Here is a 20,743-nt window from a genome sequence, read left to right as displayed (position 1 = left end):
GTACTTTAAAATAAATTTACTTTTAAGACCAAAACCACACATTCACATCACTTTGCAGCAGAAATGTGCCAGTTCATGAGATGGCAGCTAAACATAGGTGCTACACCTTCAGCTTCAGAATGTCCTCAAAACTAATAGTCACAAAAAAATCCCCACAACAATGAGGCACTCAGGTTCCGTTTCATAGAAACATAAAAGAAATCTAGGTCCCTGCTTCAGTAAATATTTTGAGCAGGGTAGAAAAAGTCCTCCTCAAGAACAAAGGAGAAAATGAAGTATTTGTATTGGTGGAACAGCAGGCCAAAGGCCTTACACACTGAACCCTGACTTGAGCCAACAGAAGCCGTGAGAAAGCTGACAGCTCTTTGTGAGAACAGAGTCCTGCAGCAGTGGAAAACAACCTACTTTCCTGCTTTTTTTCCTGAGAAAAAACTCTAGGATTGTGAAAAACACTAGCCACCTGTATGAACTGGTTTTGCAACCCTTAGGTAGAAAAATGAAACTATGTCACAAACAACTCTTTCTGCATGTACACACCAGGGGACTGAGTGACTAATCAATACGGGGTAACAACTTGTTACTGCCCAATCAGGGACAGACAAAGGTGTTCTTTAAAACTCTATATACAGAGACACGGGAATAAATCGACACCTTATTTTGCTCCATGAAAAGTGTATCCCGTGCCTTGCTTTAACAAGCTTAACAGTGATAGTATTCTTCTAAGTCCTTCCTTAATTTTGTTACTTAAAATTCTAAAATGTATATAGTCTTATAGAATCATGTTCAATTTTTTTTCTCTTTCTTCATGCCCACACAACCTCACCATGCAACCTCTGAACTTCCCCACCTCACGTGTTTCCCTTGTTCTTGTTACACTTAGGCCTGTGCATCTCCCGTCCTGAAAAGAAAAGTATTCTAAGTAGAAGGCATTCAGAGAAAACCAAGAACCATTTGTTTAAAAACAATACCTTAAAACTTTATTAACTTTTGTATAAATGATCAATATTAAAACTAGCTATTGAAGTTGATAACTTTCCAGAACAGTTACAAAAATGTAGTTGTTTGTTCAAAATAAACAACCACCTTAGAACAGAAGCCTTATGATGAAATCTGCAGTTACTCACAGGTAAAAGTTACCTTCTGTTGGGTACTGCAAATGATAATTAGATGCCAAAGAGAATTTTGAGGTCAGCCAAAGCGAGCTTAGTGAAGGTTTCTCCTTTGCCTGACAGAACCTGCTGGGCAAGACCTTTCTTCCTCTTCTGGAGTTGTAGGATCTTCTCTTCTACTGTTCCTTCACAGACAAACCTAAAAAAAAAAAAAATTAAAAAGGACAAAACAAATCCACACCATCTCAAGTGCTATGAAAAAAATGTCAGTGTTATATAAACACTTCCCCAGTACATTTCAAAAGATTTATCTTACTTAGAAATTAATAATTAGTCAATTATGTGACTGACAAAATATTTTCCTCCTATTTTGTCTCAAACTGCAACAACCTCTGAACAGAAAACAGCTATCCTCATATCCAACCATGATAGCATTTAAAATATAAGTCTGATGCACTTCAGGTCTCAACTTAGGTCATCTGAAGTAACAGCAATTGTGCGACAAAATCCTGTAATTATTGCATGATAAGTGATGGCACCTATTACACAAAAAACATTGTACCCAAAAGAACATTTTAGATTCAAGTCTTTAAATGTGCTGTGCATTTAATTTAATCTTTCAATACTTAGTTACAGATGCTTTTTATAAAAGTCAATTTTGCCACCTATTAGAAATGCTTTATGTGTTTTTTATTAGTGATACTAGAAAGGTTCTGGCTTAGGGATCACAGTGAAAAAATCTCCACTCAATCAAGAGAAATCTTTTGGTGCCCAAACTGTTCTCAGGAATGAACAGGACATTCCCAATACTCCAGGCTGAAAAACAAGAAACCCTGCTAGCTGTCAGGACAGCAACATGCATGCAAATGCCACACAGAACACATGAAAACATGTTTATCTCACTGCCCAAATCTCAATGCCACTGTCAGACCTTGTGTCTAGCTTAAGTAGATAAAACAAGGTTTCGTCTCACTGACTAAAGCCAGGCAGTATATAAGCAGCAGCTCCTCCTTCTGCTAAGTAAAATGCTGACCTGTGTATCACAACATCCTTCTTCTGCCCCACTCGGTAAATGCGGTCACATGCCTGGTCCTCCAGAGCAGGATTCCTAAAAGGTAATTAAAAAAAAAAAACCAACAAAACCGTTTATACTCATTTTCCTGCTTCCAGGGAATCCTGTTTTCTTCCTCTGTAGAACTAAAACTGCTCCCAGGCTACCTCAGGTTTACCAGCTTGATGGCCAGCCTGACACCCTGACTGTACTTCCCTTTGCCCTGGGAAAGCCAACTGCATGACTGAGACCACTGGTCCATGTAGCCCCAAAGCCGACAGTTGCTACTCAGAGAAAGCTGAGTAGGTGGTAAGGAAAGAGAGTGAAGCAAAAAGGCAAACCCCAGTGAAAAAGGCCATCACTCAGGAATATTTGCATAAGAGGTGGGTCCATCTGATAAAGCTACAGGGAATACTTGTTGGTGTAACCTCCATATTGTGGAAGCATCTCCTTAGTGCTACCACATAGCAGTTGGTTTTGCATGAGAAACATTTAGTTTGCTTTTTAAGTTCTCATGAGTAATGTTTAGTTGAAAACACCCGCGATTGTGACTTTGATGAGACAGCACAAATATCAGGAGCTTGCACACACTCTTCTCGTATGTAAAACCCAAAGGTACTCTAGCTGTGCCCAGCTGCTGACTACACTCAACACCATTGATTTATTTCAAGCCAAACTGCCTGTAGGCATTACTGCACCATTTCTATTACTGCAAGAAATTAAGCCAGGGACTGCCAAGTCCCCGGCAGCATTTTGTGATACAGAGCTGCATACCTGGATTGCTGTTATATTCCTCTGTTTTTACTTGTCCCTAGAGTACTGTATTTCTGGCCAGTGAGCACTGGATTGACAAATCAGTATCTTGGATGAAGGCCACAGTAAAAACATTTTTCCCCAACTAACCACTAACCCCAACTATAAGCTAAACACCTACTGCCTAACCCAGTTGCATCAAACATTACATCCAGTGACAAAGCAGGCAGCATGCCCTCCATATCCTCTCCAAGATGGAATTAGTATTTCTCTTTACCAGTGCATGTCAAGGAGAAAGAGATGGTTTCCTCCAGTCAAGTTCAGGCCAATGCCTCCAGCCAGCAATGAGACCAACATTACCTTCAAAGGCCAAAAGAGAGTTGAGGAATCTGTTTACAACCACTGAGTCAGACATCACAACTGCTCACAGCAGGGCTAGGGACTACTTCCCCTGCCCTGAATGCATACCTGAGGCCCTTTGGGATTGTTATTGAACTCTTCCACCACATCCATCCTCTGTTTGGGATTGACAGAGCCATCCACTGTGGCATACTTCAGCCCCAGGCGCTGAAGGTGCACAGCTACAACTTTGAGCATGCTCGTCCACTGAGAGACAACCACGCTGGAGAGAGAACAGGGAGTTCAAAACCAGCACTCACTACTGGAACAGTTTGGTCATTGCAGTGTCTCACCCAAGCGGACACAACAATTCAGGCACTCTTCCCCACTGCAAAGTGCAGCCAAGCCCTTTCCCAATTCAGAAATAGAGGTGTAGTGGTAGAACTTACTATGAAAGATTAATAACCAATAAACTTCATGTAAATTAAGTCTATAACTTTCACCTCTATTTTTGGATTTTACATTTTCACCTCCCAACCACAAACCTGAGTCACAATACAGCTTTTTCTGAAAATCACAAAAATCAAACCGACACCATATTTAGATTCACTATAGCCTCTCACTCTCCAGTTTGTTGGACTAAACAGTTTGTGAGGCAGTAATTTGTTTAATAGTTTCTTGAAAGGGTATAAAAGCAATGTTGGTGCTCCCATTCTTATGAAGGGAATACTTTTTGGAAAAGACTGGAAAAAAGTTTTCAACAGGTCTTCTGATCAATGCATTCCTTTATCTCTACGAGGTTCAGTTTTAATCTCTACTTTAGTCCTCCACTTCTTTTGGTTGTAGGGTGGGCAAATACTTCTCATCACAACAAAATTATTCCCAATCCTACTTCTGGAGAATAGTCTTCCTGGGCCTCAAGGCCTGAGACTTCTCGCACATTTTCCCTTATGCTTACACTTATCGGTATCTTAAACTCCCCTATTTTGTCTTAGACTTTTTTTATTTCCTCAAGACTTATGTTCAACTACTGCAGTACTGACATCATTATATCATACCATGAGTTTTGTATTAAATTATTTTAAGCTATTTCTGCTGTTGTCAAGAAACAATATGCATCTCTCAATCACTATGACTAAAGAAAAGGACATGGTTGCTAACCTTTTATGAGGCTCTGGATGACTCTGAATAGTTTTCAATTCGGCCAAGAGTTGAGCTATCTACAGGAAAAAAAAATTCCAAAACATTAGTCTGCTTGCTCTCATAATCCAGCTTGTGCTTGGATATTCTTTACTAAAAGCAATCAAAATAGCTTTTCAGCTGAAATTTCTTCTGTGTTTAAAGTTTGAAGACATTTTAATAGTCATTGGCAAGAACACTCCCCGCCACAGAAAACAGGGCCAGGAAATCAAATCATACAAGCCTGTCTTACGGATTCCAGCCTTCCTGTGGGAAGTTATTGCAGCCTCTCCTCTTGCCGCCACCCCTTTTTCCTTGCTCATCACAAGCAGCATGATTTCACATACAAGCTCTTCTGAGCTTCTGGGAATCCAGTGGTTAAGATTTTCACTTACAGTTTTTCAGCAATCACATTCTCACAGCTTTACTAAAAGTACTGCTCAACGTGTGAGAAGTTGGAGCTCCCAGAAGGGGCTCAGCAGGCTATCAATCTATTAATCTGATTTCATCTCAGTTGGCAACTTAGCCTGATCTGCAATTACCATTTAAGAGGCAAAGTGCTGAAATCCAAGCTTCTCAAGGAAGGTAAGAATGCCACAAACAGAATACCTTGGTGCTCTCCCTGGTGATGTCAAAGATATCTGTTTGAAAAGCTGTGCCATTGAGGTAGACTGTTGACTTGGAATCAGGAGTCTGTAGCTCAGACAGTGTCAAAGCACCAAGCTGTTCCTCAATGGAGAGTGCAAGGCCTTCACTGTTCAAGTTAACTTGATCCAGAGCCTGTGGGAAGAAAGGAAAATAAGAAGAGATCACAGTCAAGTCTGAGATCAAATTCAGTACTGATCCAGTCAGCACAGTATCTGCTGAGGACACTGGGTTTGAAGGATGCTATGCAATATGAAGACAAAACAATTAAGAAACACTACTGGATCAAACAGTTCCTTTAGACCTTTTTTCTGCCCCAAAAGGGGCAGTGTATGGAAAGCACGTGAGCTTAGCCATTTCCTGTGGTCCAGTCTCCTTGGACTCCCCCCATGCCTCAGCATTTAACAACTGCAGGATTACAGATGTTAGCACATAAATTCCTGCCTGTTCACCTAACAGCTGAACTCTCTCTACAGCTGCTATATATATTTATTCTACAGCTGCTATATATATTTATATATATATATGAGTTCAGAGCTGAGAACTCCTGAAAAATTAGTCTGCTTCATGCAAGGCAACTTCAAAGCACTGACAGAGCTCTCCAATACAAAAGCCCCTGAAACAGGCTACACTTGTGCACTTTTCAAGAGACTAGGTTAAGATTAAGACTTTTTTACCATTAAAATTCTAGTTCCCGTTTTGTCTGAATAAAGGTATTTCCAAAGACACAGCTGCCCATATAAGTTATGCTGGGGAACTCTTCAGTAGAACGCAAGCCCATCTAAAACATCTTGGGCTTCAAAACAGAGAGTCCTAAAATTGACTCTGTTCATACTCTCATAGCTAAGAGAAACAAAGGTGTTACCAAGTCTGTTAACTTGCATAAACACTTTAAAAAAAACCCCACACCACTATAATGCAATTACCACTTTCAGTAAGGACAGATGGCAGCAGCACTGACGGAGCCTCAAGAGCATGGACAAGACATGGACAGTACTTGAGACCTGGGAGGCACTTTGTGAGCCTGCTAGAAATTCCTTTTGACTGACTCCAAACTCTTGTGCAACTGCCAAGGAAGGAAGAAAAAACATCAGGAGCTCTTGGAAGCATTTCTGAGCACCGCCCATCCACCTCCAGGAAGAGGTTCACAAAGAGGAGTCAAGAATGAACAGGCAAGCAAATACCTGATCTAACATAGGAACTCATCAACCCCCAATTTAAGTTAAAAAGGGAAAAAAAAATAACAACACAAGTCAGAGTATGATATACCATACACTAATGCTGACATATGTTATCTGAGCAACTAGATCTTTATTTCAAAAGCAATTTTAGGCCCAGAAGGGTTAAGAGATTTTCCCAGAGCCACAACGATGAGAACACACTCAGAATACTAAGGTATAAGTCTCTGGAACATGAGGGGAGCATTTTCTGAAGAATTCCTAAGTCCTGACCCCAGGTCTGTTCCCCCTTCTGAGCTGTGCACTTAAGAGCCACTTCTGAAAACGTTTTTAGGGGAGGGCATGCGCAAACCTTTCTCAAAGGGGTTACCACTATCATACTCTCTGTCTTCATTTTTCTGCTCTTGTCTCTTTAGGTATGACTGTAGTGTTGACCTGTAAAAAAGACAGACACTGGGATTCACAGCAAGAAAAAAGGCAAGAGGGACCTGAGCTTAGCAAGCTGATGATGCGTTAAGGTAAGGAAGGATTCATTAATCATTCAGTCACAAAAATGATCACAAAAAAACCTCCAGTCTTGTTTAACCTGAGTATGATCAAAACCAAAGATGCATTTTGTAAATCACAAGAGAAAGCAAGTCTGCCTTTTAAATATGAGAACACTTTTAAATCCATATTTAAAAGGAAGGGAAAATCTTTACAGGGAGACTGCTGAAAGAGCCTAGGAGAACACAAAGTGATGCTGGCTTGCATTACAGCTATCTGGAGAGGCCAGCATAATTTCTAACTGCATAAGAATCAAATAGCAAAGATGATAATTCTCTCATTTACAGATGCTCACACATCATCATTTAAGAACTACTTGTTGCAATTCCAAGTCTTTGGAGTCTTGGAATCAGTGAGATTAAGTGTAAGGCTAGAATACAAAGCTCATATAAGGCATGAATATATGGGAGAAAAGAAATTAATCAGTTTTGCCTGCTACCTGAACAAAAGCAGTGTATTTTCAAACACACTAGACAGGTAAATCAGAAGGGAAAAAATTAACAGGAATTTATCCAAAAGCTCTCCTCATCTGAAGTGAATGTCTCCTCTGATTTCCATATCAATAAGAAACGAACCCACAAAATACCATATCTCTACCCACATTCATACCTGGATCGTGCAAAGAGCACATTGTACACAGATTGCTCCTCTGCTGTAAGTTTTAACTGATGCAACTGCGTTCTACGCTGGGGCAGAGATACCTAAAGTGAAAATTCACAGGATCAGATGTGTGTAGTGCAAGTCTTAGAGAGCATCACAAACAGCAGCAATCCAAGATTTAACACAACAAACACTCTAAATCTCAGAAGACAGCTGTTTGTGCACTAAAGCCAAACGTATTAACACAGTTATGACAAAACAGGCACGCACAGAACTCCAAGGAGCCTGGTTAACACTCACAATAAAATCTTTATTCCAGCTCATCCAATAACAAGTTCATACTATGTATGGACTGCTCAACAACTACCACAAAGGGATAAATTTTTGTGTTGTTAAAGTACCTTATTTCCCCTTTCAAAATCACACAGTACACTAAAACTATACCTTTTAAAGGCTTAAGACACACCTATGACTAATATTCCATTTAACAGACTGTTTGTAAAAAGCAACGCAAAAAGCCAATGCTCCAGTACACACCGGGTCCATTTGACATGTGGCAGCTTGGGTTCTCAGACCTAGGCTAGTCCAGAGATCTAGACTAACTTTCCACTAAGTGGCCATCTATATGCCATTACTTGGCATATTTTTGTCTGATATAAATAATATGTGATTCATAACTGAAAGGTTTCATTATTTTCTATAATTCTGCTTTCTGGGTAAGCAATCAAATCATCCCACAGACATTTGCTTCTCTTGCTCAAGAGGCTGCAGCAGATGGGAAACCTCACCCATTAACAAATTTATGCATGTTAATAACTGTCTGCTGCGAGGAAAACAATGGAATGATGGTATAGTTTTGGAGGGTAAAGCTCTTACCAGGGGCTTGCCAGCTGAATCCAGCTGGTCCTTAGTTCTCTGCAGTAAGAGGCTCCTGGTTAACAGGCTTAGCCTCTCCCCTCCCTTCCTTGTGTTGTTATCTACCTGGTACTTCCAAACTTTGTATTCATCAAAAGGAGAGCAACGTAGAAACCTGTGACAGGAAGGAAAGAGACTTCATACCAAGAGAAGAAGAGTTCTTCACTTACTCTGGAGTGACCAGAACCAAATTTCTTGCTACCAAAACAAACCATTTCCAAATGCCATAACTGCATGACCAAGGAGCAGTAATTAATTTCCAGTGTAATGGTGGTGATAACGTTTTTGCTTAGATGTCCTACCATCACTAATACTGTAAGTACCTCTTTCTGATTCTGTACCCATCACTTCCTCTTAGCCCATTATGCTTCAAGCATCACCAGCAAACAAAGGACATCCAGATGAACTTGCCAAAAACCATATTCATCGGTTATTTCAAAATAGCAAACTTCTTACTTGACAGTTAATTTCAATTATCCAAAATTAATTTCAAATGCAAGTTCTCTCTGGTTCTACAACACCACTTGTAACCTATCCTCCCTCAGCAATGAGGAGCACCTGTTTATCATTGTTCAGAGTATCCAAAGTTTCACTCTTTCCTTCAATGCCCTCGTAGCACAACACTCTAAGAAGGTCCTCCCAGGATACCCTGGTAACAACACGGATTAACTCAAAAAACCTCTGTTCATTAAAATTGGTTTTGTGCATACTCATCCTGAAGACAAAGGAGATCCAAGGTAACTTCCCCTTTGTTCTCTATGGAGGCAGAAAAGCTACATGCAACAGCAGAAACATGGTCAGACTTTTGCAACGCCTCACCACAGCCTTTGCAATCCATTAATATAACTAATCCTACTACCTAATGGTGCTAACCATTAATATAACCAATCCTACTACTCCACATATCTTAGAGATATCTCAAACTTAGAAACAACTTCAGCACTTCATCAGAGAAGAATTACTAAAACTGGATCCCTGCCCATATGTCACGTGCAGCCAGCTCACCTCAGCAGAGAGTACATGTCCAGCAAGTTGTTCTGTATTGGCGTCCCAGTGACAGCCCATCTGGCACTGGCTCTCAATTTGCACACAGCTATAGAGGTTTGAACCCGTGGATTTTTAATATTGTGAGCTTCATCCAATATAATTCGAGCCCAAGCTACCCTGAGCAAAGGGGAACAGGGAGATGATCCACTCTGAAAGAAAAAGCAGACTATAATCTCAATCAAAACCTAGGTTCTCTAAGGAGGCACAGGCAAACACATTTTTCCAGCACAAAGTATTTTTGTGATGTTAGTCAGCAGCAGTTTGTGTTCTTACTGTCATGTACGAAACGGTCTCCAAAAATCATCTCTTTAAAGCTTCCATGTTTAAAGCTTATAAGCCAAAAACTAACTTATTTGCCTGATCTCAATAACAATTTCTAGTATTTTGTTCATTTTCATGCTTTTAACATTTTATCTTATAATGTTGTTGTTTAAAGAGGTGTTTCATAACAGTAAAGTTTTGCTATGCTGAGATGAAGGACCACATATAATTATTCTGATCCTCAAAATTTTATAGATGCCACTAGAAATTTCAGAAAAGCCCAAGTTCTGTTTTCTTCAAGAGCTACATCTAGAAATTGGGCAGTAGGTAGGAGACAGCAGGAGACTTCCTCTACACCGTGTAGTCATTTCAGTCAGCACTCAGCAATCGCATCATTATTTTCATAGCCCAGCCAGCACACTGCTGTTTCTTCAAGGCAGCATGGAAGCTGCCTCAGTCTCAGTTCAGACTAACCCAGAGCCTGAGGTTTCTGGTAGTTTGGGGTGGCATAAGCGCTTCAAGCAACAAACAGAAGATTCTACTACTCCTTCACCTCAAAAGGAGAATGAGATTCATCATTGCATTCTTGAAATTACTTCTTAAGACATTTCAACTGTCTGAATTCAATGTAACATATTCTATAATTCCACAGAACACATATATTGTGAATATATCTGTTCTTGCTCCACTTCACAGCACTTCCTCTCATCACTTTGCTTTTACAAAAATAATCAACAGGGGCTTATGAAAAAAAAAATCAAGTTGCTGCTCACTGTAGCACATATCAAACAACAATGGTTTGTAACACCTCAGAACAAAACTTTAAGGCATATAGACTATGCCCTATAGACATTATGGCTTCTCACCTCCACATCATGGTCCTGAGCAGGGACTTCCCCCTCCTCTTTGGTTGTGGGAATCTCCTTGGAGAGAAGGCTGTAGGTTGTGACAACAACATCATATCCAGAAAGCCTGAATTAAAAGAAAGTAGTAAACAGGAACAAGAACCAATAAGAATTTTTTTTGCAAGAGAGACTAAATGCATGCTGAAGAATGCATTTAAGAACAACACAGTGCTACACGAGCTGAAACTCTGAGTTTTACAGAAAACTGAGCTTCATTGCAGTTAAACAGGAAAAACACATTGTCCCCATTTTAAAGATACCGGAAGTAGACACACAAGCTCAAGATGACAGGAAAAGCCCATTGATCAGAGTGCACACCACATGGCATGAGCTGTACTTAGAGCCTGGCACCCAGGAATACTGCTCAGCATCACCTGAAGAGGTCTAGAAAATACACTGAATTATACACATCACTGATAAAAAATACAACTACCAAGCACAAGCATGGAAGAAACTGCCATTGACAATCTTTACAAGCAAGAGATCTTCTGGAGAATATACACCTTTTTTTTGATATCAAAAGCAACAACAGCCTCCACCAGAACCACTGAGCACGGGCACAGGCCATAAACGTTTTACTAAGCCCACCTTGATAGCACACATCAGTCTGACTTTCTGGACGTTCCACATTTTAATACTTCACATTCTCCCATCATTTTACATCCACTTTCATTTCAATTTTGATAAACAGTGTCTCTTGCTACATCGTATTTTGTTTTTCTTGGTCATATTTATGGTTTAGCACTTACACCTCTGCATGCTTATCTCGATTTGCCCCGTGGTACAGATACACCCTCAGTTTGCCAAAGACCACACGTCTCTCAATCTCTTTCTTCCAGTGATGGATCAAGGATGCAGGACAAATAACTAAAGTGCCATGGGAAGGGATAACAGTGAAGTCTAAAAGAAAATATTGCAGACAGGTTTCAATGTCTTCACATTAGACTAGAACAAAGACAGAATTTTTGGAAATTTGCAATTGAGAAGAGTGTCCAACAAATTCCATGAGGAACAGACAGTACAAACTGTGGACACAGAAGCAATACTCTTTAAAAAAGCACTAACATCCCCAGTGTCTGTGGACAAGATAAAAGTGATCTTTGGGGGAGAGTTGGAAAGAAAAAAGATCAGTTACAGAGAGGTGAGTAGCAACTATTTGAAGTGCCTATGAAAACTACACATATGTTTAAAAAACTGTGAAATCTTTTGAAACCCAGCATATCACTCTCTACAACTTCCTGAAAGGTAGTTGTAGTCAAGTGGGGGTTTCTCCAAGCAGCAACATACAGAACAAGAGGTCACAGTCTCAAGCTGCATCAAGGGAAATACAGGTTAGATATTAGGAAGAAGTTTTTCACACAAAGAGTGATAAAGTACTGGAATGGTCTGTCCAGGGAGGTGGTGGAGTCACCATGCCTGGATATGTTTAAAAAAAGAGTGGATGTGGCACTCGGTGCCATGATTTAGTTGAGGTGGCAGGGAACAGGTTGGACTTGATGACCTTAAAGGTCTCTTCCAACCTTGTGATTCTGTGAGAGGCTGGCTTTAACTATTTCAGGAAATCAGTAAAAAAATAATAAATCTCCAAACAATATAAAGGAATGAATCAGAAAATCCTACACATTCACTGCGAGACAAAAATGACCCCGATCAGAGAAAGGCCATGTAAGGAGGCACAGTACAATTTAGCCAAATGAAAGCCTGCAGAAGGAATATGAGCACAGATACAGTGTGTTGCTCTACAACCCCTTAACCTATAATGCTTTAGGCATTTCAGATGGCACTTCATCATAATGTATGTGCTGTAGAATGGAAAAAAATCCGTACCATTTTTGGATAGCCATATTTCTAATGTTTCCTTTCTTTTCTCTGTCTTCAGCTGCTTCTGGGCCAGAATGAGAGCAATCATGGTTAAAGTTTTCCCTAAGCCCATGTCATCCGCTGCAAAAAGATGCACGCAAGTTATCACCTGCAGAAATGAGCCCCCTTGGATCTACGCTGAGTGAAATACTACAACAGAAAGTGTCCTAGGGAACCCAGAAAATCAAAAATACACAGATGAAAATGTCAGCGTATGATTTAGTCATTGGTTAATACCTGTACTTGGTAATAGGGCACAGAAAACAAGCCCTTTTGACATGTCTACAAAATAACCAGTTATTGGCCATAGATCTGCCCCACAAAATCCACTTTGCCATTCTGTTTCTCACCCAGAATTCCTCCACACGGCCTCTGACTCTCCCTCCAAAGGAGCCACGAGAGCGCCTGTTTCTGGTGCTGCAGCAGTGGGACCTGAGGGGTGAGTGAGACAGAGGATTTGAAGGAAATACCTGGCAAAATTTAGACACTTCTGCTTCCTGTACCAATTGCCACGTTCAACTGTTTTACTACAATCCTACTAAAAGGAGTTTACCTACCTGATCTTTTTCCACAGGGGCTGAGATACCCAAGGTAAGCAACTTCTGCAGTCAGGAGGCAAGCAGTGCCATATGTGAGTCTTCCTAATGTTTCCTGCACTAACCAGCCTAATGCCTCAGAGTGCTCTCAGAGAGCAGATAACAAGGGCTTGTTCAGCGGGAAAATCCACCCCAGATTGCCTTGCTTACAACAGCTACCACTGTCAAGGAAAGGGATTGAGAACACTTCCCCTTTTCTCACCGAGTCTAAGACCCCCTACACTCTTAAAACAGGAAGAGGGACTACATACTACCATCACAGGACATTCAGTGGCCTTCCCCACCACTGAAAAGGTCCCAAGACAATGTGACAAGTGACACAACATATATGCATCTACACACCATCCTGTAGAGGCACGTGCCTTTGTTCCAATACCTTGTATATAACCTCAAACAGATCAGAACTACTCTAGAGTCCATCACATTCCATGAACGTAATCACCTGCAAACCTTTTTTGAAAGATTATTTCTTATAGCTCATCAGGAAGAATGAAAAATGAAGTTCTCAGCCTGTTCCTCACACCTCTGTTCTGCCAGTCACATACAAACAACACGGATGGAACTAAAATAGAGTATCTCCTTCCAGCAGGATGCAAAGTATGTCAAAGTGGGAAGGAAGGAATGCTCTAGGGTACCACTCATTGTGATTCATTCATCAGCATGACAGTTTCCGTCCTTGCCAACACACCTTCAGTCCAGCGGGATCTTCAGCTGCTGTCTCCTCTGTTGGACAGGATTCTAGAGATTTGTGAAGATGATTAATAGCCTCAAATGTGGCACTGTGTACAGCCCTGATTCGGTCTTCTGTCATTCTTCCCCCATACAGATTCTGCACACCAACACTCACTGCAAAAACACAGTACCAGAGATATGTTTACAAAGCTAACTTTCCCAAACAGATCTTTCACCCCAGAGATTGACTTCAGTGGCTACAGATGCCTGAGGGACAGTATGCAGCAACAAAACAGGCTTAGTACTCTCACATGTACCCACAAGTTGCAGGATTATTTCAGAAATAGTACTTAACTGGGTTCTCTGTAATAGCAAAGTCTTTCTATACTTACTTCCAAAACTTTGGCCACTGGAACCCAAAGTAGCAGCAACTGAGAGGTGACTCTGTGAGCCTGCAGAGGCCTTTGCTGTAGGATCCTGAAGCAGGAGAGGTGCTATCAACTTTGTACCACCTGGCCTGCCAACTGGGTTAGATAAAGACTCTTCACAGCAGATGCTGCTTGTGCTATCCTGCCCTTAAGGAGAAAGGAATCACAGGCAGAAAAGGTTGGACAGTGAATCTCAAGAGCCTTGCTCTATAGCCCAGACAAGAGCCTTCATTTTGCCCAACAGTCTACTTGCAAAATACTATGAAGTGGTGACACCAGTTTAATAGCAGATTACCACATCACCTGAGCTACTGCAACTACGAACATGTGCTCCCAGCCTGCTGCTGTGACAGGCAATGTGTCCAGCTGCAGCCTCAGTATGTGGTTTACAGCAACACAGTGAATTCTGCAGCTGTGATCAGAGTAGTGCAAACAAGGTCAGTTTTGCACCCTGTTCCCAGATAATTTATTAATATTGAAGCTGTGTCTCTTGTCTATATTTTGGACACAAAAATTATATATCCAAGAACAAATGAGCCAAGAGGGCTCATGAGCTTTTCTCTCTCAGGAATGGCACACTGGAAGCTGCTCATTTTGAATCTGGTAACTGGAATATTCAGTGATAACAACATGCATGAACAACACAGATCCACAATGCAACAGAGGGAGTGAACACTTCATTGGCATGTTCTCATAGAGATACCTGTTTCAGTCATGTAGCCAAAGCTGGAAACCTAGATCCTAAGGGTAGGAGGAAATTCCCTTGGGAAGCCACTACATTACAGAGGAAACATTTGAGTTGCTCTGTTCATCAGCTCCCAGACACATACTTTGCAATTAACAATTTTCCTCTTCAGTAAATCTCAACAGACAAACGTTTTATAGACCACAAGCCATATATAAGTATATGCTACGCTTCTTACATATTAACAACTATTTTAAGACAAACTGTTTTGTAAACTTCTGGAGAAACAAAAAAAAAAAATTAGCCCTACCTTTTTCACTAGTATCTGCTGCTGAAATGTTAAGAGCACTGAGTGCAGCTTCCAAATCCTGCACTTGCTTTAATAAGCGCTCCCCTTTATCTGGCAGCATCTGAACATTCACTGTAGCCAATGTACTCTGCAAAAAAGAAAGAAACCAAAACTTGAGTGTGGTCACCAAGCTCTCTGCCAACACAGAACAATCAGGTCAGAAGTCTAAAAAGAACTAATCCTAGGCCATTTTAATTTGCTTTTAAATACTGTTCTGTAGTCTCCAAAAGCTTTCAAGCACCATTCAGTGCAATTAAAGAGTCTTTTAGGAGAAAATAAACTAACCATTAGGGTTCTTTAGAAAACTAACTATTAGTGTTTCATTAGAAAATATGGAAGGACACAGGAATTCCTCCTTTTTATGAAACAGGCAGTCAGGTGAGTCAGACAGTCTTAACACCTCTCAAAACATTCAAAATATTTAACCTACTTGCACCTTTCTCTCTATGCTTGCACAAACAGTTCTGACTTCATTTCAAAGTTCTGTTCTGAACTCCAGACAAAAAGGGGGGGGAGGGGTCAGTCATAATGAAAACTGTAAAACATAGTGATTGGCAATTTTCAAAAAAAAAAAAAAAAGCAAACAGGCACGTAGGTTATTTCACCCCAATGTAAGCTTTCATAGCTAAATCACTCCTACTGCACAAGGCCAAGAGACAGCTATGTTATTTACAAAGGTTAAACTGGCTGTGCACTATTCCATTTTATGCAAATTATTTTCAGGGTAAAAGGCAAGATACAACCTCAGCTAGGTCAAAACTGAGCATCCCCAAATGCAGAAGATTGTACTACCGTCAAAGTTATTGGTTTGTATCTGCTTATTACAACCAGTCTGTACAAAGGCTGAATTGCCTTCCATGCCACATCTTCCTAAGCCCCATTTTGAGTTTCTGCTGTGAGGAGACATATTCTGATGCCTGTCACGAGTAACAAAAATCACCTTGAAAACAGAACAATAAAACCCCCAAATAAGAGATGCAATAATGACCTTTTTCTGTTTCAGCTCGAGTAGAAGACGGTTATGAAGCACTTTAGGGTCCTGGGGTCCTTCCATATGATATGATGCTGCTGCTCCAGGCAAAGGTGTCCCCTGCACACTCTCTCCTGATTTCCCTGAAGGAATCTCAACTGATTTCTCAGGTTTACTTTCACCTGATGAGGAACAAACAAATTCTTCTTTATCACTATCACTGGCAGAGGCTTCACCAGGAGACTGTGGCAGCCCTGGCCCGAGTTGGGCCTTAGGCAGCTCTGCCTCTGCCTTTCCCCTCAGGGCAGCACACTCCAATGCCAACTGTGCTCCTGCTGGGGAAGGGGCATATTCCTTAGACATTGGTGTCATTTCACCATTGTTCTGACCATTGCAATCTTTCTTTCTTGTGTCTTTATCCCTACAACTTTTTAAGATTTTTTCTCCAAGCTGCTCCTCTCCTGGAGGCTTGGTACTTGTACTTTGCTTTCCAGGACTTAGTGGTAAGAATTTTGATCTTGTGCCTGGCTCCTTGTCCACACAATCAGAAGGCTTCTTGGATTCCCTGGCACTGCCACCATACTTCTCTTCCTCTGAAAGTGTATTTTTCCCTTTCCTGGTCTCAAAAAGGCAAAGTTTGGATTCAGACACTGTAGTCTCCTGAAGTTCTGGGTCACTTTTACTTCCTGTGGATGTTTTCTTTTTATTTTTGAGCTCTTCCAGAGGTACTGTCTCTATGGAGGACTCAGAGGTCAATTTCTTTTCTTTATGTGATACCAGCACACTCTCATTCTCTGCTTTAGCTCCTTTTGCTTTAATTTCTTCTCCATTTCTTTGCTTCATTTGTTTCCAGGATGATGGTGCCTGATTCTCATCTAGCACTTTGAATGGATTTCTTTGGCTAGTGGGATTGAAGAAAGGTACTGTTCTGGGCTGGGATTCCAAGGGGTTTGACACTTTGGTAGCTTTTGGATCCTGCAATATGTACATGGCAGTAAATGCTAATGTAAAAATTATTAAAGCCTGTTAATAACACACACAACCTTATCACCTCAAGCAAGACTTCATCCTCTACCAAGATCATCTTTCCTATCATTTTAACAGAATCAGGATAACATTTCATAAGGAATCCAAAACAAAATCTGGTTTTCTACTTTTTTTGCAATTCCCATTGTTTTTTGGGATCAAGTCCCAATAGCACAATCTCTAGAAAAAAAGCTAGAAATCAAATCCAAGCTTCTTCTAAGACTGAAGAATACTGAGTACTTCACAGAACTCAGACGAAAGAGAAATCTCATCTAGAGGACAGCGGGCCTGATATACTTCTTGGCTGGAAATTATAAAATCTCCCACTAAGTAGTTTCAGAGGTGATTATGGTATATGGAATGAAAAGCCATGCCGAAGTAAGGTGATACTATAATACAAACAAAACACTCTTACCTGCCATGGGAAGCTTCCACACCATTTCTTCCCATCCAACTTACTCTTAAGGCATCGGTAAAACAACCTACCAAGGATTAAAACAAGATTTCAATCCCAGGAGCCAATGAAGAAGCTCTAAGCATTATTTTAAAAGTACTTTGCACCAAAAACATCACAGACAAGTTCTACGAGTCTGTACTTTTTATCCAGACCTTTGCATAACAAAAGGCTGTGAACACTAACAACAGAGGTTTTACATGAGTAGTGTTCTCTGAATAAAGATTCCTAGGGTTAGAGGTTTTTCTAAATTTTAGCAATATCAGAGTAACTGCTCAGGCAAAAATACTGTCTATGTTTAAAGCCTTAGAAGCATCTTAAGATTTCAAGGTGCAAGGAAGCAACTCTTCTTTTAGTTACACTGCACAGGCTACCTCATCTTTATAACAACTCTTTTTTAAAACTAGCAGCCAACCAAGATTGCTGCAAGTATTTTATCAGAACTAACATTGGGGAATTTGATGCTGAGTTTGGATGAATCCAATCACAGAGCCATGTTCCATTCTGTCAAAAACAAACATTATCTGATGAGCCAGGTTTATACTATTGCATGTAACTGCTAATAAAAGTGGCAAACATTTGGAAGCAGGGTAAGTGAAGGCCTCAGGGCTCAAATATTCTCTTCAATTCTAGAAGGAAACTGCAAGTTCTCTCTGGTTCTCCAACGCCATTTGTTTCAATATGTGCAATAAACCCCTGTTTTCACTTTGAATGATTGGTAGTTCAACTCTCTCACTTGTTCATAAATAATAAAGAGAGCTAAAAGCCTCCTGATCCTAAGAATAACAATCTTTATTTTTAAGAGGCAGCATCCTACAAAGTAAGTCTTCAAAGATGCCATAAAAATGAGATACTCTAAATAATGGGCCTCCTTTCCCACAGAACGTAGGTACAGCTTAGGTGGATGTTAAATCCTCATTACAGAAAAACTGCTTATTTACAGGATGCAAGCTTTTCTGACGTAAATGACTAAACGACCATTAGTCGGAATCAGTTTGAGAACATATTATTTTAAGCACTGAACATTTGAGAACATTATTTTAAGCACTGAACATGCGATAAAGAAGGAAAAAGGAACACAGTTTTTACCTGTTCGAAGGCAGACATTCGGTTTTTTAAAAATTTGAGGAACTTACTGGTATTCATCTCTGTCCGGCTGCTGAACCAGGACTTGCAGCTCCACCACGCACCCCTCATGGATCAAGCAGTGAGAAGCAGGAACCCTGAAGGGAGGAAAGGAGAAGCGGAAGAATACAGCCAAGACGAACTGCCCAGGAAACTGCCACCGCAAAGCAATCAATTGCGACAAAACAAAGGCTACGTAAGAAAACAAGTTTGCGACTGCTGACACAGCAGTGAACTTCCCCCAGGACAGCCAAGTGTGTCCCCTGTCGCATTGTCCCCCTCCTGCCGCCCCTGCCCTGCACCTACTGCGCTGGGAGGACGAAGCCGCATGAAGCGGGGCCCTGCGTCCCGCACACGTAGAAGCTCTTCCCTTTGTTGGGGCCATCGCGGACGCCCGTTTTCAGGAAGCAGAGGGACCCTGCGGCGCGGAGAAGAACGGAACTGGTCAGACCAAGCCCCCATACACCGAGCCCCCCATACACTGCCCCCCACACAGAGGCCCCCGGGCCGCCCCTCACCGTGCTCGGAGCACAGCACGGCCTCCATGGCCAGGCGGCACGGTCGCGCCCGCCCTTCGAACCGGCCGATCCCGCCGGGCCGGCGCTCCCACCAATCAGCGCGGGGCAGGGGCGGGGCAGCCAATCGCCGCTGCGCTGTGCTCTCCTTGCGCCCTCGAGGGCCGGAACAGACGGAAGGGGAGAGGCTAAGGGGGCGCGGCCACACACCGAGGGGCGTGGGCTTGTGGGCGTGGCCTCGGGCCCCGCCCCGGGGGCGCACCCGGCGCGGCCGCGCTCCCAAAGCCCGCGGGGTGCGGAGGGAACCGTGCTCCACCCGGACACCTCCCTGTCCTGGAAACGGCTCCAGCTGCCGCGCCTGACAGCGTCATCCCGCCCGCTGGACACACGTTCAAAAGTAAAATACTTAAGGGGGAATGTAAGTTGAAATAATAGTACAAACACCACAGACCATCGGGAACTGGAAAGAAGTTGGGATTTTTTCTCTTCTGTATTTAAGATGGGAATACAGTTTTACAAAACGTGTGCATTTCTCAATTACTGATTTGGTTAATGACAACTCAAGTGAGAGAACGACACTGGTTATAATGTTGGTACAAAAACATGAACAACATTTACACTAAATAACAGATTGCTGACATTAACACAGGCAGCCAAATTCAGCCATGTGTAAACTCTTGCAACCCCCCTGACCTGCTTGAAGGCTGCATTTGTCTCAGTACCTGTGTGAAAAATGTACTTTTTACACAATACTATCGATTTTGTGCTTCATCACGTGCCTTGGAATTTTTTCTCCTAAACACAGCATTATGGGCCAGCACCTACTCCTCCTCAATGCATTCATACTAGTGTGTGCCCTTCTGGCATTCAGCAACGCCCTGCTCAACTTGTTTCAAGCAGGAATACAGAATAAAAGGGATGCACAAAAAAAACTTCCAGTGCACAGTTTAAGGAGTGCTGAATACTACAAGGGACTGTGACTGGAATGGTAACGGTAATGACAGCAATAACGACCTCCCTGCAGAGCGTTTCCTGGCAAATACTTGGATTTTTGGTTCTTTTTTTCCTAATGAGTGTCCCCAGGTGCAATCTCTCTAACACATTAGAAGTACAAAATGCAGGAGTTAGAACCTCCCTATTATTAATTTATTTATTCCTGCATTATGCTAAGAGCCAGCTTTCTGGAACTTAAGTGTTTTTGCTCTAACAGCCTGTTCTTAAACCAGCAAACCATGTACTGAATTTTAAGCATGCAGTTATATTTTACATGGGAACGCAATGGGATTCAGGCTAGTTCAGAAAGTCAAGTTGCTTTGTCCAGAGATGGATATAAGCTTGTGCTGAAATACATCTCTGAGTCAGGAACAAAGACAAATAGGACGTCTAAATACAGTACTGGACCGAGGCTCTGCCTCATAACACTTTGCTTCTGTGCCTCTGAGTAAGTCATACAAAGACAAAACTCAATGGGTGTACACCCCGTTTTTACCCAGATGGAAACATCCTGATCATGATTTCCAAACAATCTGCAGCAA

General features: G+C 41.6%; 1 protein-coding gene across 1 annotated transcript; it reads right to left on the bottom strand.

Annotated features, from left to right (window-relative positions):
* Positions 1-1,024: 1,024 nt before the first annotated feature.
* TTF2 (transcription termination factor 2) lies at positions 1,025-19,579 on the bottom strand. Its single transcript, XM_054270177.1, has 24 exons — positions 19,471-19,579; positions 19,212-19,364; positions 19,000-19,111; positions 18,705-18,791; positions 17,530-17,596; positions 16,107-17,063; positions 15,080-15,206; positions 14,049-14,231; positions 13,673-13,830; positions 12,739-12,820; positions 12,356-12,469; positions 11,278-11,428; positions 10,490-10,595; positions 9,321-9,511; positions 8,277-8,430; positions 7,410-7,501; positions 6,607-6,689; positions 6,003-6,142; positions 5,041-5,211; positions 4,414-4,472; positions 3,382-3,535; positions 3,191-3,273; positions 2,143-2,217; positions 1,025-1,308 (listed from the first exon to the last, which is right to left on the bottom strand). Exons 1-24 carry the CDS (start codon positions 19,577-19,579, stop codon positions 1,164-1,166), a joined length of 3,753 nt encoding a protein of 1,250 aa, XP_054126152.1. The 3' UTR covers positions 1,025-1,163.
* Positions 19,580-20,743: the final 1,164 nt, after the last annotated feature.

Source organism: Melozone crissalis, unplaced genomic scaffold, assembly GCF_028551555.1.
Source record: "Melozone crissalis strain CALT ecotype California unplaced genomic scaffold, PUWL_Pcris_2 ptg000008l_1, whole genome shotgun sequence".
Classification (NCBI taxonomy): Eukaryota; Metazoa; Chordata; class Aves; order Passeriformes; family Passerellidae; genus Melozone; species Melozone crissalis.
The sequence above is the reverse complement of the archived record's forward strand: the minus strand, read 5'-3'. Positions and strand labels throughout refer to the sequence as shown.

Coding starts and splice junctions, on each gene's coding strand:
- TTF2 (XM_054270177.1), bottom strand. CDS start 19,579: ATGACGCTGTCAGGCGCGGCAGCTGGAGCCGTTTCCAGGACAGGGAGG. Junction 19,112..19,211: donor CGTGCTGTGCTCCGAGCACG/GTGAGGGGCGGC, acceptor TCCGCGCCGCAG/GGTCCCTCTGCTTCCTGAAA. Junction 2,218..3,190: donor TTTCTCCTTGACATGCACTG/GTAAAGAGAAAT, acceptor ATTACCTTTTAG/GAATCCTGCTCTGGAGGACC.